At 33.7% G+C, this 19,081-nt stretch overlaps 2 protein-coding genes across 2 annotated transcripts in view; one reads left to right on the top strand and one right to left on the bottom strand.

Annotated features, from left to right (window-relative positions):
- Positions 1-6,380: 6,380 nt before the first annotated feature.
- Positions 6,381-7,586, top strand: LOC126774764 (ufm1-specific protease 1). The gene is made up of 4 exons (XM_050496306.1): positions 6,381-6,598; positions 6,705-6,875; positions 6,951-7,160; positions 7,398-7,586. The coding sequence occupies exons 1-4, from the start codon at positions 6,476-6,478 to the stop codon at positions 7,542-7,544; spliced, it is 651 nt and encodes a 216-aa protein (XP_050352263.1). The 5' UTR covers positions 6,381-6,475; the 3' UTR covers positions 7,545-7,586.
- A 327-nt stretch (positions 7,587-7,913) lies between these two features.
- LOC126774717 (dynein axonemal heavy chain 10) overlaps positions 7,914-19,081 on the bottom strand; it is a 57,905-nt gene continuing 46,737 nt past the window's right edge. The window contains exons 74-90 of the mRNA XM_050496254.1: positions 18,641-18,859; positions 17,927-18,091; positions 17,220-17,328; positions 16,671-16,834; positions 16,317-16,412; positions 15,404-15,582; positions 14,461-14,620; positions 13,090-13,291; positions 12,846-12,988; positions 12,519-12,677; positions 11,954-12,125; positions 11,132-11,263; positions 10,337-10,496; positions 9,967-10,186; positions 9,651-9,830; positions 9,143-9,289; positions 7,914-8,489 (exon numbers count right to left, since the gene is read on the bottom strand). Of these exons, the coding sequence (XP_050352211.1) occupies positions 8,343-8,489; positions 9,143-9,289; positions 9,651-9,830; positions 9,967-10,186; positions 10,337-10,496; positions 11,132-11,263; positions 11,954-12,125; positions 12,519-12,677; positions 12,846-12,988; positions 13,090-13,291; positions 14,461-14,620; positions 15,404-15,582; positions 16,317-16,412; positions 16,671-16,834; positions 17,220-17,328; positions 17,927-18,091; positions 18,641-18,859 (2,754 nt within the window). The 3' untranslated portion in view covers positions 7,914-8,342. The remainder of the gene's footprint in view (positions 8,490-9,142; positions 9,290-9,650; positions 9,831-9,966; positions 10,187-10,336; positions 10,497-11,131; positions 11,264-11,953; positions 12,126-12,518; positions 12,678-12,845; positions 12,989-13,089; positions 13,292-14,460; positions 14,621-15,403; positions 15,583-16,316; positions 16,413-16,670; positions 16,835-17,219; positions 17,329-17,926; positions 18,092-18,640; positions 18,860-19,081) is intronic.

Here is a 19,081-nt window from a genome sequence, read left to right as displayed (position 1 = left end):
GCCTTGGCTTAGGTTTAAAGGTGTGCGAGCCTCACACATGTCCCTGTGGTACCCAGGTGGACCATTTCGGACGCCATGGACTTAGCTGCCGCAAAAGTGCTGGCCGAGCATATCGCCATGGATCTCTTAATGACATACTTCGTCGAGCTTTTGTCACAGCATCGATTCCTGCTACTTTGAAACCGAATGGTTTATGCAGAGATGATCGCAAAAGACCCGATGGAGCGACATTAGTGCCATGGTCGTGTTCATGGGATGTGTTCTTGTGTGGGATGCAACTTGCGTAGATTCACTGGAAGTATTTCATATCTAGAATACGTCTCGTAAGGCCAGTGCAGCCGCTGAAGCTGCTCAAATACTCAAGCGCCGCAAATATTCACTTTTATCCAACGAATATGAATTTGCGGGGCTGGGTTTTGAAACATTGAGTCCATGGTCGTCCGATACAAAAAGAATCATAAAAGATATTTCTAAGAAACTGGTCCACACTTCTGGTGACCCAATAGCTAGCGCTTATTCAGCCCAAAGGCTGAGTCTAGCGGTGCAGAGAGGCAACAGTGCCAGTCTTGGGTACAATGCCACAGGACAATCTTTTAGACGGCGTGTTTCTGATTTAAATTTGTAATGTGTAATTTGTTCTGTTTATTTTAATTTTGTATTTTTTAAAAATGTCTGTACATATAAATTACAAACTTATAAAAATCTCAACTAATTTAGAACGAGACAAGGAGTAGAGACTTGATTTCCAGTAGATATATAAATATCTGTGATAAAAATGCTTTATCTACTAATCTACTATCTAATACGTTTAAATTAAAACTTTGCTAAATAAAATCTATAAATATTTCTTTTAGTATACATTCAAACTCCATACGTGGTTTCAGCGTGTAAGTTATTGTAGATAATTAAGCATTAACCGACTTCTAAAATTCGTCTGATGATGATCCATCATATAGTTTAATCATAAAATTTTAAATAAAATAATATTAATAATAATAATAACCCCCGGGGATCACCTTGCCGTGGTGGGGGGGCTTACGGGTAGCTGGTACTGGTTCTTGTGGTCCTATCGTCTTGACCAATACACATTTTCACATAGCCATATCCATCTTGGCAAACACCTACCCAAACTAACGATCCCAAACCCGACCCAATCTTGTCATTGGAGATTAACATGGAACGCAGTAATAAAAGATATAGTTTACGGTCACTGCCCGGGGGTCGCCGGGGCGTATCTGGAGCCGACGCTGGATGTCACAGCATGCGATCCGTTGGCGATGGGGGACTGAACAGGAGGATTCCCCTCGAAGAATATTTTACAGCCGACCAATCACCCTCACCTTCATCTACTTCCCTTTCAAATCATTTTTTTTTTTTTTATAGAATAGGAAGGCGGACGAGCATATGGGCCACCTGATGGTAAGTGGTCACCAACGCTCTTAGACATTAGCATTGTAAGAAATGTCAACCATCGCTTACATATCCAATGCGCCACCAACCTTGGGAACTAAGATTTTATGTCCCTTGTGCCTGTAATTACACTGGCTCACTCACCCTTCAAACCGGAACACAACAATATCAAGTATTGCTGTTTTGCGGTAGAATATCTGATGAGTGGGTGGTACCTACCCAGACGAGCTTGCACAAAGCCCTACCACCAGTAATTTACTTCTTTTCAAACTTTCCATCACCTTCTTCAACTGCAACTTTTTTCGAGTCACCCAGCTCTTCACCAACATCACGATGTTCATCCCATATTTCAATGCCAACAGCTGTTGCGCAGGAGGCATGTGCCATCAATGCTGCGCTCAGTGCTGGTACTTACCGTGTGCGAAATAAATGGTCTCAGGATATGAACCGCTTTATATGCCACACATCTTTACTAATTACTAAATGCGAAACAACACAAATGAATAATTATTTACAACTATTGCACGAGCAGTTTAATCAGAAATTCCCCAATATGCAAGTATCGCGACAACGTTTAGGAGATCAACGATATGTTATTCTGCTGTGCTATTCTCAGGCGCAAATTACTACCACAGAACGTTTTAAATGAGATAAGAAATGAAGTGGCAAATAAAATACAGACAGAGGGAGAAAAAGTAGATTTTCCACTCAGACAATCTTCCCAGTCCGAACACCTAGCCTCACAGATAAACTCAAACAGTAATAAACGAATGAAATGGTCCAATGTAATTAATGAAGATATAGTCCGATGTTATTTTGAATCAACAAACATAAAAACAAATTAAATAGATTATCGGAAAAAGTTATTTGAGCTCGTTGTAGACAAACATCCACACCTTTCACATCTTTCAGAACAAAGAATTGCAGATCAGCGAAGAGTTATATTTTTCAATAATTTTGTAAATAAAGATAAGATAGAAATAAACAAAAAACTACAAAATGCAATAAATCAATCTGAACACAACATACCCATAGAATCAGATATAGCTTCAACAGACTCAAATCACAGCCAGCCCCAAAACACTTTAGGTAACGTTATATCTTTGACTGAAAACGAAAATGATAGTTTTTGTTAGAAAATAGTAAATTAACACCCAGCTTTATCGAAATAGAGTTTAATAACGCAATAAATAGGTTTAAAGATATGCAGCCAGAAGAAAGACTATATATTCCAAAACAAAAAACTACTCGTAAATTTGCTAATATTACACGAACATTGAGTAATGAAATCCTCCCGAAACATTTAAATAACAACATAGATTTTAAACATTTACATGCACTAATTTACTGAGCAGCTTATACAGCAGCTGTCTGAAATGGCACAATTTTTAGAGTAAGCAATGATACAGTACAAAATAAATACCTTAAAAAACCGACATGGCAGAGAAGAATTGAAAAGTATAGACTAGAAATTGGAAGATTAACCCAATATATTGCAGGTAATAGAAACCAGAGAGTAATCAAAACCGTGGAAGATATTAAAGTAAAGTATAAAACCTACAGTCAATACGAGGAACCAAATATTGAATTAGAACATTTTCTTGACACATTAAAATAAAAATTAAATGCCGCATCTAAAAGGCTTAAACGATACTTAACATGTAGACAGAAAACAACAAAATTTGACATTTACAAATAATGAAAGAACATTATACAGAAATTTAGGAACACATAATCAGAACACTTTAACTCAAAATACTGAATACACCACACCACAAAAACTTCACGAATTTTGAACGGGTATTTGGTCAAATCCAGTCCAACATAATGCAAATGCCAACTGGCTTCAGAACATCGGAGATAATACGCATATAGAGCAAATGAATTTTAAAGACATACCAATAGAAATGTTCACTCAGACTATCAAACGCACAAATAACTGGAAAGCTCCTGGTACTGATAACATTCATAATTTTTGGCTTAAGAAACTCACTTGCATCCATCCATACATTCATAATCACATATGTCAATTCATCAAATCACCAGAAACCATACCAAAGTTTTTAACAACTGGATACCTACATGCTCCCTAAAGAATTAGATCTTAAAAATCCTGCAAATTATAGACCAATCACATGTTTACAAACAATATATAAAATAATGACAGGATGTATTAGCGAAATCATTTATCAGCACTTAGAAGCATATAAAATTTTAGCAAAACAACAAAAAGGTTGCAGGAAAAATAGTCACGGATGTAAAGAACAATTGGTTATAGATACAATAGTAATGAAACAGGCACTGACCAGCAAACGAAATATCTACACAATGTATGTCGATTATAAGAAGGCATTAGATTCGGTACCTTACAGTTGGCTTCTACGTGTACTTCAACTTTATAAGATCGACCCGGTACTTATAATTTTTTTTAGTTGTATAATGCCTCAGTGGCAAACCACACTTAAAGTTTATCAGAATAACGCATCAGTTACTACTGATCCGATTAAAATACAAAGAGGAATATTTCAAGGAGATGCACTTAGTCCGTTATGGTTTTGTATGGCACTCAACCCCCTTTCCAATTTACTTAATAATACTAATGCTGGTTTCAAACTAAAACATAATGGCACACACTGTCTTATTTCCCATTTAATGTACATGGACGATACAAAGATCTATGGAACTACTAAAGCCGAACTTATAAAACTAACAGGCGTCACACAATCTTTTTCTACGGACATACAAATGCACTTTGGGGTTGATAAATGTAAAATGCATTCAATAAATAGGGGGAAAACGGGAACAAATACATATATGTTAGAAACGGGAGAACAAATAGAAGCAATGGATGAAATGAGCACTTATAAGTATTTAGGATTTCACCAGTCTAACCAAATAAAACACAAACAAATAAAAAACGAATTGATACAAAAGTTTAAAATCAAATATTAAAAAAACATTTAAATTCACGCAACAGCACAAAAGCAATTAATACCTATGCAATACCATTAATCACATATTCCTTTGGAATTATAAATTGGTCTAAAACTGATTTACAAAAACTACAGCGAATAATAAACACACATATGACCACACACAGGAAACATCACCCCAAAAGTTGTATACAGAAACTCACACTACCACGGGGTGAAGGAGGAAGAGGTTTCATTGATATACATAATTTGCACAATAGTCTCATAGCTAAGCTGAGAAAGTACTTTCATGATAAGGCAGAAAGTACTCCTGTCCATAAATACATAACAGAAACTGATAAAAAATTCACTCCACTTAACCTACATAATAGAAATAAACAATCAAGTGAACAAATAATTAATAAAGAACAAAAAATTAGTATGTGGTCACAAAAGTCATTGCATGGAAGACATCGAGCCGACTTGAGCCAAGCACATGTCAACATGGAAGCGTCGAACGAGTGGCTGCGGCGTGGTGAGTTATTCCCCGAGACAGAGGCTTTTATGATAGCCATACAAGATCAAGTAATAGACACCCGAAACTATCAGAAACATATTACTCGCACAGCTAATTTACTGACTGATTTATGTAGACGTTGCCAAAGCAGTTCAGAAACGATTAAACACATAACCGGTGCTCGCAAGTCAATCGTCCAAACTGATTATAAGCACAGACATGACCAAGTAGCAGCAATAATTCACCAAAACTTAGCCCATCAATATAAATTCATAACAAATAAAGTAGCTTACTATAAATACCAACCCTGTAAAGTTCTAAAAAATAATTATTATAAAATCTACTGGGATTGAACGATCATCACCGACCAAACCATATATTATAATAGACCGGATATAACAGTGGTAGACAAAAACAACAAAATAGTTTATATAGTCGATATGGCAGTATGTAACACACACAACCTACTCAGTACACACAATGAAAAAGTAATAAAATACATAAATAGTATGTATATGTAATATATACATACTATTAGTAATAAAATACGTAGAATTGGCTAATGAAAATAAAAAACAATGGTCGATAAACACAGTGAAAATTTTACCAATCATTCTCTCCAGTACAGGCGTTATCCCAAAATCACTCAAGACTAATCTCAATATTCTCCAAATGTCCAAGTCCACTCTCGCACTTTTACAACAAGCAGTCATACTGAACACCACACGTCTTACACAAAAGTTCCTCACATCACCATTGTCAATTTAATATTTAACAAACCTATCACGCTTGGTCATGGCCCGCGTGATAGTTAAGTTACTCCTGTTAAAAGGGAGATATAAAAAAAGATACAAAATAATAATAATAATAATATCCTGGGACTGGGATCAAATGGCCGTGTGTGAATAATGTCCCAGGCTCTTATTATAAAACGGTTGGTTATACTAATAGTATGTATATATTACACAAATATATAATTTATTCAGTATTCCGATATACTGTTTTCGTAGGAATATTATTCAGATAACATAATATGTTATCTCAGATCCTGATAGCTCAGTGGGTAGAAAAGATAGATCTTAATCGAAGGAAAGAGTAAAATCAAATAAAAAATATTATACAGTGTAAAGAGAGAGAAAATAATGTAACTAATTTTTTTCTGTTTATTTACCTAAATATTATTTATATGAAATGGTTTATAATAATAAGTAATTATATGAAATAATTATTGGGATGAAATGACTTAATAGTTGCATTTTACCGTTTATACACATATACATAACTTATAGGTGGCTTACATGTATTACAATATAAACAACATTCAATTTTTGTACAAGTAACAATAATTCTACAAGTAAAAAGAACTTTTATTTAGTTCTTTTTTATATTATTGAGAGGTAATTAATACATACTGGTTTATTCGGGAACTGTTTTAGAAAAAAAAAAAGAAACTAGGCTACAAAATAAAACACAATTTTTTAAAAATAATTAAATTTATCTAAATTGCATTAATGTGCCTATAGTTGGATAACTTACCCTGTTTACGTAAAAAATGTTAAGTTGCCTTTCTCATAAGTTGGCTGTATGATGTGAGGTTTCTGACAGTCACTGCGGTAATACTTGAGAAAAACTCGAAATGTCAACTCAACTTGCAACAAATGTTCACGAAGGTCTTCACCTAAATTTTTCTAAAAATTGTTATTTAGTTTGCGGGAATTATGAATATTATCACTATTTATGTGATGGTTTCGACGACAGGGTAAGTAATTATTAGGTATCACATATAATTTCTTTATAAACAATGTTTTAAACCTGTGATACTTTTTAATGGCCTAACTAATAAGATAATTTTATTATTTTTCCAGGGCTGGGGATGTGGATATCGAACATTACAAACCATATGTTCCTGGATGAAACTTAATTTTAATAATTCTGTCGAAGTGCCGAGCATTAAAAATGTTCAGAATATTTTAGTTGAAATGCAAGATAAACCACAGTCTTTTTTAAATTCCAGGCAATGGATTGGCAGTTTTGAGGTATATTTATAAATCGTGTGTGTTCTCTAAACTGCTTAAATACATAAATGATTAATGCATGTTTTTTTATTAAAGGTTTGCCTTGTAATAGATAAATTATTTGATGTGCCGAGCAAAATACTTCATGTCAATAAGGGTGATAATCTAGAAAATATAATTGACAATTTGAAAAACCATTTTGAAAAATTTGGTAGCCCCATTATGATGGGAGGTGATGTTGACTGTTCTTCAAAGGGCATAATGGGTGTGCACGTAAATGGTGTTGATTCTAGCTTATTAGTTGTGGTAAGTTCGTATTACTGATACATTATTTATCTAAATTGCATTTTTCTTTTATTAAAAGTTATGAACTAACAAACTTTATTAGTGGTAATTCTTTAAGCCAGTCTGTATCGGATATGGTAATTACATAATGAAGATAAATGATTTTGCAGTATTAAAAAAAGGTGTAAAATATTGCAATTTCCTCTGAATTAACTGTTTTATTGTATTATTTTTTGTTTTATATTTATTCTATTTCAGGATCCACATTATGTGGGTAAGGAGCCGTCAAATGATTTCTTACAAAACAAGGGCTGGGTAAAATGGCAACCAATAAAAGAATTTCTGAGTATGTCATTTTATAACTTATGTTTGCCACAAGCATACGCTAAATGTAAAAAGATATAAACCTTATAGACCGAACAATTTGCTACTATTATGTAATAATAATTAATAATATATATATATATTTCGTAAGGTTTTTTTTTAAATTATATTTAATATTATAATATTAACCAAATGCTTATTCCAATTCTTTTCAATTCAATTTCTTTATTCCAAAGGAGACTTAATCTAGTAAAATAGAGCAAAAAAGAAAACCACAATACATGTAAAAGACAGTCTTTATTCTTTCAATAACTAAAAAGTAAAAATAATTATTCATTCTAATATAAATTAAATTCTAACAACTTATTTATTAATTTATAATAATAAAATAAAATTATTAAAGTCTTAGTTCTTATTAAAATAATTGTATTTGTAAATAAAGGACGTCAATTTGTTACAAACCAATATTTAATTTCACATGTTTAGAAAGCATGTATCTGTTCAAAGTTACGAATTAAAGTAACACACATTATAATATAAGATTAATTGGTTGTTGTTGCTAAATTCACTTCGTTTCCCAATCAACCAGAACCAAATAACTTTGAATACCAGAACCATTTAAAGAAATACTTTAATATGGGTATATAATTGGTATTGTATGTATACAATTATAAAGATAAAAGCATAGAGTAGGTGGGGTTTCAATGAATATCCACACGATTGACCTTAGTTATAGACCAAAGGATCCACGGTTTCTCTCATAATGTCATTTCACAAATCATGCAATTACTTTTAATCAAGTAGTCATTTGATTTTTGATACTACACAAAGAGGTTATAGGTATAATTTTGGTATCTCGATATGATTGCTGTAGATTTTTCAATCAGTGTTCATAACTAGGCAGACTCCTTGTAAGATCCAGTGGCTGCAGTGCTCCGTGGTCCAGAGATCAGATTCGAATACAAGACCCACTCCCATGGCGTCACGGCGTGACGACGTCGTGTAGACTGGAGTTCGTAATGTGTTCTGACAAATTCAAATATTTTAATATAATTATATAAACTATTTATTTTTAAGAATTTTTCTCTTCCTTATAATTTGAAATAATTGAAAAATACAGGACAATTTTTATTTAATTAAGATGTAGGTACTGGATACTGTATGTACATCTTAATTGAATAAAAATAGTTAATTATAAAGTAATTGTTAATTATGGAATTGTTCTTCCTACTTAGCCAAATTAAAATCAAACTTGTAGACGGCTTCAATTCACATCGCTTTACGGCTCGATGCCAGCCAAATTTAAACGTCGCTGATTCGATCCTGACTCCTTAGACTATAATTGTCCACCCACTCCTAGCACAAGACTATCACTTAAGTAAATTTAGTCACTAAATTATTAATAGGTACTCCTTTTTTCCTCTCCACTTACTTTTAGTGAATACAAGAATTGTTGGAATATTTTAAAGGATAAAAGGTAGGAAATGTTATAACTTATGGAAAATTAATTATTGTCACCATATGTCTTTTGCGTTGTTTATATTTAACTATCCAATATTTACGTGTGAAGTTGTTACAAGGTTATACGGCATAGAGTCTATTAGGATGAAACCACAAAAAAAATAGTACTTTTAATGTTTTGACATAGGTATTACTAACAGAAAAAAAAGTAATAAAACCTGTAGTTTAAGCTTGTGAGCCTCAATAGGTATGATGTACATGATGGGCAACTCAGTGATCAGCACTTTGGGATGTGATCTTCTCAAGCAACCGTCTTCCAAGTCCCAACGAGCACCCTCCAAGTATAACCCACGAACATAGCAGCCCTGCAATGTTATACATTCTTGGCATGAATAGATTTTTAAGTTAATTTTCAGCATACTCACACCATTTCAACTTATTCACACTATGAACGAACTTTATTTTATAACCATATAATATTTGTTATATTGAATATAATCTATTTTCTAATAATGAATAATTCCCATAGTGTTTAACCTAACATTATTTCTCTCAAACTTAGAGTATCTATTACTGATCAACATTATATTAAAGCATAGGTATACTGTAAATAGCAAGAGAAGACCGGCAATACAATGCATAAGTGAAAACAGATAAAAAAATAATGAATTTCAAATTGAATTTAATTGATTAACGTTCTTAAAGCTTAACAAATATCGAGCTCACAGTTTGTGGGCGTTCCTCGATGTCGTCGGGCGTGGTGTGCACGGTAACGCGCGTGTACTGCGAGGCGCGGTCGAGAGCGCGTGCGCTAGCGCGACACGCTGCCTGGATGTGCGCGATCAGGTACGATTCGGGGATATGTAGCCCGGATAGCCAGATAACCACCGGCTCCTCCATTGTCGCCTGGTGATAGATTTTATTTGCAAGTCATATGGAAGTATTTGCTATCATATATTCTGAATAAATAATAGTAGGCGGCAGTGTGTCCGCTATCCACGATCTAAAAGGTCTAATTCAGTAATACGATTGACCCACAAACCCAGTCGGAGTACTGTTTGGTGCGCGCCATGAAGTGGTCTATCCATCCGCCGAGCCCTTTCCTAGTGTCGGGTGCAAGCGCCCGCCACACGAACGGCAGCTGCCCGTTAAACAAGCTGTTCGAGACGTTATCGAGCACTGCGTCCATGCCAATCTCGCCAGCCAGCGCCTTGCGAAGTTGACTTAGCGTGCTTAGTAGCTTGCTTATAAGCCGATTAAATCTGACGAAGCAAATTTAAATTTAAACTTTTATTGGTTTGTTTACTTATCGTAAATAATAATAATCATATAAGTAAAGTAGAAAGTAGGTATGCATCAGTTTGTTTTGTACCTAAAATCGCAAAAATCGCTTTTAGAGTTCGATTTACAACCTTTCGAGTTCCTGTAGCAGCACCACAACCGTGGGAGTGATGTTCATCTCAAATTGCTTGCGCACGCGCCAGATTTCGTAGAGCGGCGGCAGCTTGGAGAGGATGTCCACCGCGATAGAGTCGATGAACTCTTCTCGACTCATCAAGCCACCACCTTCACCTGATTAATTGAAATTAGAAGAAGTGTTATCGATGCTATAACACGATATATCTTTAAATTAAATTGAATAATTAAAAAAAAAAATGGTAAGCACTAAGACTCACCACTAGATTCCACTTGTTTGCATGTGACAAAAAAAAGTATAAATATATAGTATGTAAACGCTATGTGTTTTATTAAATTTTCATAAGAGACATGTTTTTAAATTATTTTATGAATTGAATTGAAATTTTAATTATGAACACGTCCGGATAAGACTTACTACTATGCAAATAAAATAAAAAAAGTCCTCACTTTGTCTTGTGCAAAAAAAAAAAAAATAACAAAACAAAATCGATACGGAGTGATATAGGTATACCTATTAAATAGCATCATATGGAAGATAAACATTTGTAACCAAGTTATATATGCCGAAATTGATGCATATGCTTGCAATGCAAGATAAGGGTTGTTATTAGTGTTCTCATGTCAATAAAGAAATATATAATAAAAAGATTGGTAATACTTACCGAATACACTTGCTAGCGGCATGAAAAATAATGTTAAAAGTGAGCGAAACACTCAGAAAACGAAAAAATAACATTTATTATCTGTCGAGCGTAGTTTTCAAATCTACATGATACGTTAGGACTCACTGGTCTGCGGCTGCAGCTCGATTAGATGTGCCCACATTTCGCGCACAGCCTGGCTGAAGTAACCAATCTCAGCATTCGGATGCAAACCGAACACTTCAGGAGTGTTTGCGAGCGGCAGTACATCGATAAAATCTATTTAAAAATATATCAGATTGACTGATTAAGAAACTCTTTCTCAATTTATGTTAGAAATGGATAAAAAAATATTAAGTATTTTGCTTCTTGTTTTTCCATCTCTTTAAATAAAGTAGATAAATGAGTCTGTATCGTTTTCGCAATTAAATGAAAATGACTCGGTATAATTTAATCAGACCACACACTCCACGTTCCGTTGAATTTCTTAACGTTTCAATATTTTTTATGCAGTTTTTTTGTTATAAAATAGTATAAAAAACTAATTTAATGAAACTTAATCTAAGTCGATAGCGTTTGTTCTTAAAAATATTAGATACCAATGAAACAATCACAAGCATATATATATATATATATATATATATATATATGTATATATACAAGACTCACCACTAGATTACTACTAGTACTACATACCTATATATATATATATATATACCTATATATATATATATATATACATACCTATATATATATATATATATATAGGTATGTAGTATACACACATATAAATACACTAGTTTGTATCTAGTGGCAGGTATAACCACTACCACTTCAGTTTAATTGATTAGTTGGAACTGGTTTAAATTTGCAGAATTTGACCAAAACATACGTAGTGTGTGTAAGGTGAGAATAAAAGCTTGTAAAAAATGAAGTATAGGCAAATTGTTAATGTTTATTTTGATTTACCAATGTATTCTTCTCGTTCACCGTCCGGCGGTATCACGTAGTCGAAGTTAGCATCGTGGTAGAAGTGAAAAGGCTGGAACTTGTCAAACAAAAAGTCGCCGAGGTACTCGTCCATGTAGGTTTTTACAACTCTTCTGTCAAAATCATCTATTACACGACCACCGTACATTACCTGCAATTTGTTGCAGTGTATAAATGTACAAAGCTTAATTAAATTATTCGTTGCAAAACGTCGCATACGTTATTCAGCAGATAGCTGTAAGTATAAAACAAAAAACATATTTAAACAATAATGTTTTATGTACGTAACTAAATTATTTATTAACCTATTTATTTTTCCGCTAACATTGCGTATTATTATATTGCATTTTATTTACTTTTTTCTTGTTCACATTCGCAAAATAAATGAATAAAATGAGAATTATGTGAAACACTGATAAAAGAAAGCAATACGAGTAAAAGTCAATTTCATATTATTGTACGGATAACTTTTGCGAGTTCATTAAATGGTCATTAACTCTTTGGTACATACTATTGGTTGGTAACTTACTACTGTGCTACTTACTTCTCCAAACAGGTACTTGAGCGTGGCCCATGGCACGGGTCCGTGGGCTGCATGACAGCGTTCGAGGTAGCATTGCAGGATCTGCATACAGACCACGAAATCCGATTCGCTGAAGTCGTACGCTATGTTCCAACCTATCTTGTCGTATTTACGGCGCTCCTGAACCGTTTAATTTTTAATCTCAATCTTCTTTCTTATTTTAAGTTACAAGACAGTGTTAATTTATAATACTACCACAGTGCACAACTTGACTTATAATATTTTAGAAATATAAATCGTATTAATAATGGAGAAAGCACAAAATAAATTGGTATAAGTTTTTCGTACCTGAACGACAGCATGGAAAAACGCCAGAACGTAAACTAATTTCCTGAACTGAGGATGGTCGCACTCCTCCAGTGCGTGAGCGCGCATCTTGAAGTATGTGTTGCGCAAATTTAGCTTCAGACCGTTCGGTGGTTCAGTTACAACTGCGAACCAATCCATAATGAATACATTTTGCCACTTTTATATCTGTCATATGTAGTCTTTTCACATTTATTATACTATGCATTATAATGTGTAACATTACCTTTGAGTGATCTTTGCAGTATACCGATGGGGAAGGTAGGCGTAGGATCGGTAGTCAGCCAGAGTCGATATTCGGGATGAGGCTTCTCCATCATTTCTAGTTGTTTCTCCAGTTCCCTCAAAAACGATACCAGTAGATGACAGTTTTGCAAGATCAACCATTGGCCATGAGAAATCGCTCCTTCTAGTAAAGAAAGGGCGGCCTGAAAATAAATTTCTAAATCATATAATTATGTCATCATATTAATATATAATTGAAGAATTTATCTTCAAGTACGTACTATCTCATCCAAATTTTATTTGGTGAGGGAGTGAGATAGAATTTCATTACGCATGCTGCCACGTGTTGTTTTTCCGACACTAGACGTAATAATTAGATTTTGATCAGTGTCAGTTTAAAGGGTCGTGTCCTTTGCCATCACGGAATACGAATCGATTAACCCAAAAGCGCGCTAATAGATATATTACATCAAAAAGAACATTTTAAGTTTAAGTAGTAGTACAATACGGTATTTCGAATTTGTAATATAGCCCTTAATACTAATCATGCATATAACAGGCATAAATTAACTAGTAACAGCCTGTAAATGTCCCACTGCTGAGCTAAGGCCTCCTCTCCCTTTTTGAGAAGAAGATTTGGAGCTTATTCCACCACGCTGCTCCAATGCGGGTTGGTAGAATACACATGTGGCAGAATTTCAATGAAATTAGACACATGCAGGTTTCCTCACGATGTTTTCCTTCACCGTCAAGCACGAGATGAATTATAAACAGAAATTAAGCACATGAAAATTCAGAGGTACTTGCCCGGGTTTGAACCCACGTTCATCGGTTAAGATTCTCGCGTTCTTACCACTGGGCCATCTCGACTTTCATAAATTAACTAAAAGCCATAAATCTTCAGAGTAATAAACGTTTTTTAAGAGAAATAATATTTTTAACATATGCTAGATTTATACATTAATATTGCAGTTTGTCGTTTTATCAAAAAAAGTCACATAATTATAATTTTCAAATTAAAAGTTTTACATCAATTTTTTTTTTGCATTTGTGCATATAACACGGGTGTTTTATTTTTCAAATACCTATGATTCTAAAAATCTAAATTTAAGTGAATATATAAGACTGACAGAAATTTTGTTTTATTACAATTAAACATATTATTATTTATATACTTTTGAATTATTTCAACTCATACCAATTTCCGTATAGAGCTATGTGTAATGCAATATTAAAATGAAATCAAAGGTTTGTTTATTATATATATGTTGTAATACGTATGACGTTGTATATACTAGTATATGAAATTACAATGTATGGACAGTGTTATATAATATATTATATATTTTCATGAGAAAAGCATTTTCTTTACCCCTTCCTGTCCCTGTCCGAGCGAAAGGTACTTGAACTTGCCGCCACCAAAACCGCAGCGGTCGGCGAGCTTCATGAGGTCAGCCGTCGGGTCAGAGCCGGGGCTGAGGATGAACACCACCGGCGTGTACGGCGTCGTTTGCTCGTAGATCATGTCGAGACTTTTTGATGTTATTATCGAAGTCATTATCAAGTTTATATAAAACGCATGTCTTAATAATATAGTATAGTGTATTTTTTCAAAATGAAATCACTATTCTATCTCGGGCAAGTCCATCATGTCTGTTTATTGCATTGTACAGGTACTGTCGAAGTAGTACTCATAGTTGATCATAAGGTTGTGATTAAAGCAAAAATATCACTCAATGTTCTAATAGTAAGCTCAACTTATTGTTTTTGAAATGCTGATTCAAATTATATTAATTAATTTGGCTTTAATCGAAACGCTCATTGGTCGCCTATTGTGCCTTCCACTATCACCTAATTGTAAATATGTATATATATACCTAAAAATAAATTTATAGTGTTATCCGTTTACTGTGAAAGTCTTTTGTGCAGTTTTTACTGAAAACTGAAGAAAAAAAATATTTTTATCGACGGTCATCCATAAGTAAGTTAGTAACAGCCTGTAAATATCCCACTGCTGGGCTAAGGCCTCCTCTCCCTTTTCGAGGAGAAGGTTTGGAACTTATTTCACCACGCTGCTCCAATGCGGGTTGGTGAAATACACATTTGGCTGAATTTCGATGAAATTAGATACATGCAGGTTTCCTCACGATGTTTTCCTTCACCGAAAAGCACGAGATGAATTATAAAATTATGATCTTACCACTGGGCCATCTCGACTTGCTGACTGGTCATCCATAGTGATAGATATATATATAATTATATCTAGGAAATTGTTATGAATAATTGGATTTTTATCTTGAGTTTGCAGTTATGACCTGATAACCGGTGGCGTGATGTAGTCTTCGCCCATGGTGATGGTGATGTAGTCGGTGAGTGCGCGGTAGATGCGGTCCACGCGGAAGCAGCGCAGAACCATTAGCATCTCGAAGGGATTCAGCTTCTCACGATATCCGTCCGGCATCTCCGACGACTCCGGCGTGTCGCTATCAAACCACTGGGAAGAATTATTTGATACATCTAATGAGTAAAACAACTATATAAGTAAAATATTTTATGGCTATTGTTAAAAACAACAGCCGAGATGACCCATGGTTAAAACACTCGAATCTTACCTGATGATTGAGGTTTCAAACTCAGAAAAATATATGTATAATGTATAATAAAAAAATATATGTGCTAACTGGGAATTAAAAAGATAAAACAAAAACTTAGCAATTAGCTCATGGGATTGGTTTTTATTGCAGCGATTGAAAATACTCCCATTAGACTAAAATAGTTTTCATATTCAATTTCAACAAGAGAACAATGACGATAATACAAGCTCATCTGCAGCTGCAGTATTATTTAGTACCACTTAAAAGCAATAATGTAGCGATTCCAACATCATATGAATATATAAGTAGTTTAAGTTTCAATAGCGCAATGTTGTACGGGCTGTCTAGCGGCGTAAAAGTTGTAAGTTCGATCCTGAGTCCTTAGTTATTTGTTGTCGTCCCCACTCCTAACACAAGCTTTAAGCTTAATTGGAGGGAGAAATAAGATCATTAGTAATTTCCTTATTGAGTCCTTATTAAACGAGTATTGCTAATATTCTAAATAAGATATATAATAAGATATACTAGTTAGAAAATGCCATATTTAACAGTAAACGCTGAATAAAATACTTTAAGCATAGTATTAACAAGAAGTAGCTATTTTTATCGTGGATAAGTCTTGCGACAAATTTACCGTTTGCCATTTCTCAAGGCCCCTAGTTATATGGTCGGGTAATTCACCGAATGATTCCGAGAAGTCTGCACTAAGTTTCATAATATCTTGCCACCCCTGTAACAATATCAGAAATAATTTCCATGTCAGGCGAACGTATTTATTATGTGCAATAGTAACATAAGCAAAACATTCTTAAACCTTTGGTGATAGGATAATAAAAGAATGGGACAAATTTTGTGACGCGAGTTTGCACAAAACAATAAAATAAACAATTAAAAAAGAATTAATCATAAGCTTTCTTATTATGAGTTGGTACTTTTTTAACCTTTAAAAATATATAAGTATAGTCTGTGGAGAGATGTTACTAAATACCTGTGACGGTATCCAAGTTGCAGGACAAGCTCTGGAGGCTTTTTCCAAGGAAATATTACCCTTAATAAAGAAGTCCAATTGAATTTGACTGACGTTGCCCTCGCTCTGTTCTAATTTTATATCCATTTGGAAGGAGAACAGTAACTTGTGTCTTTCGAATATGCCTTTAAAAAGTAACAATAAGAAATAATTAATTTAATATTTTAAGCATGTATAGATAGAGATTACAAACAGCTTCTAACTGTTATATATTGGTAAATTTTTCTACTGAAATAATGACCCTGGGAGAAAGTAGTTTTCATTCACAACTCATTCTCAATTTAAGACACATATTACGTATATTATGTACTGTCATATTTTGTTGCAATAAATAAATTTAATTGTAGTCTTTCTTTTTTTAGCGAAACATCTTTACACATTATTTTGTGGGATATTAATTTATACAAATATATAACGAATGTACATTTATGTATATTTTTATACTTAATCCCATGTTCAACTTCCTATTTCACCGCTGTTCAAACCCTTGTAAGTTGATTATATACGAACCTGTACATCCATAATCGTATACATTTTTAGTCAACATATCGATAATGTTCTTCAATCGTTTCGCCAATATCACATTCGGCATCGCTTTACGCAATGAAAAGGAAAAGACCTGGAAAAAATAAAAGCAACTTACACTAGTACTCATTACTCATAATCAATCACCAATAACTATTTTGATTATTATTGATTTGTTTAAAATAAAATAATGTACATATAACAAATGGTAATTAAAATTCTAATTGTATGCAGTTTATTTTTTATAATTTTAAATTAAAAAATAATCAATATCTTGTACACAATGCTGTAATTAACAGAACAACTAGGTCTGAGATGCGAGTCGCTTATCTTGGCAATTTACATAAAAACTCAGTATATACATTTGTATGAAAGATAATTATTTGGTGCCTAGACTATTTTTTTCGCAAAAAAGTAGAAAAAGTAAGAGGGCTTATGAGTAAGTTTACGGGCCGGGTTACATTATGCATCAATACCTTCGATAAAGATCAATACAGACAAATTAGAAAATAAACGATTATTATTAATGATTTTGCGTAATTTCTGAGGTAAAGAGGTCAGCTGAAAACCAATGCTGTGTTTCGACTCAGCTATACTTGAGCTTCTTTCTTTTCCCACAAAATATTATACGTGAAATTTAAATTGTTAGGTTACTTAGGTCTACTTGTTATATATACTTCTTTGTTGCTTACGTCGAGGTACGAAGACAAGGAGTATTGATACATGCTGTTGACGCTCGCCATGTCCGACAACACGAAGAAGAGTATAGAGCCGCGCTTAGCGACCGGTCTATAGCCGTCTCGCAATTTTTCAATATCTTTCGTTGTAGCTTCAGCTAATTGAAGTTTTTCCATTACCTGCATATAACAATAAATTAAATACATTCAAATCACATTACACGAACAACTTATATACTTACGAGGCTAAACTATGATAGTCTAATGGCTTTGGCATTCTTTTAAATATTAAGATACGAACTAATTTTATAATACAAAATAAATATTATGATTATGAGCTTAGAGCCCTGGCTTTGTCCATGGGAATGTTTTTTGAGAAAATTTTTTTTGGTATTAATTAGACATATCATTAGCACACAAAGTATGTAATAACAAAAAAGAGTATTGAATCTCAAAATATTGAAATAGAATACAAGTAGCGAGTACATAATTAAATATTCAATTATTAAATATTGTATAAAAGAAATCAAGAATATTGAAAGTTAATCGTATTTTCTGTTGAGTTTATTTCATTAAACTATAATAATAAATGTTTGTATTAAACAAATAGTAGCGAGTGTGTATTTTTATCTTAAAAAACTACACAACCGAACAAAAGATGTAATATAAGTCACTAACAGCGATAAATTGCCTAAATAATACCTATTTGTGTTTATTTCTATTACTCACTTCAGCAGCCTTGGACTTTGTGTTCTCTAACGTATTCACGAGCTCCACGTTATCCAGCATGTTGCCGGTGGAGGTGGCCAGCTCCCTAAGCAGTGAGTCCTCGAGCCCTGAGAGCAAACTCCTGTTGGCGCTCGTCTCGATGATGAGGCTCTCGCGCTGCTCCTCGAGATCAGCTCGTTCAGCGCGAACCACAACACTGAGTAGTTGGTCTTCTAAGCCCTGGAGATTATATTTATATTATTTTGTACAGTACTGTAACAGCCTGTGAATGTTCCACTGCTGGGCTAAGGCCTCCTCTGCCTTTTTGAGGAGAAGGTATTATTTTGTGAAATATATTATTGTTAAAATTAAGGCAGGTAATCAATAAGCGTGTATTAAAGTGTTTGTTATTGTGATGTTTTTAATCGTCATAAGTCTAAGAATATGCAAAACCATAATTTT

The sequence above is a fragment of the Nymphalis io genome, chromosome 17 (genome assembly GCF_905147045.1).
Source record: "Nymphalis io chromosome 17, ilAglIoxx1.1, whole genome shotgun sequence".
Taxonomy (NCBI): Eukaryota; Metazoa; Arthropoda; class Insecta; order Lepidoptera; family Nymphalidae; genus Nymphalis; species Nymphalis io.
Note: the sequence above shows the minus strand (reverse complement) of the source record. Positions and strands in the feature narration are given on the sequence as shown.

What these genes read in the sequence shown, in the direction of transcription:
- LOC126774764 (XM_050496306.1), top strand. Translation starts at nt 6,476, where the DNA reads ATGTCAACTCAACTTGCAACAAATGTTCACGAAGGTCTTCACCTAAAT. An exon ending in AATGGATTGGCAGTTTTGAG is followed by an intron (nt 6,876 to 6,950) that starts GTATATTTATAA and finishes TTTTTATTAAAG; the next exon opens with GTTTGCCTTGTAATAGATAA. An exon ending in ATTCTAGCTTATTAGTTGTG is followed by an intron (nt 7,161 to 7,397) that starts GTAAGTTCGTAT and finishes ATTCTATTTCAG; the next exon opens with GATCCACATTATGTGGGTAA.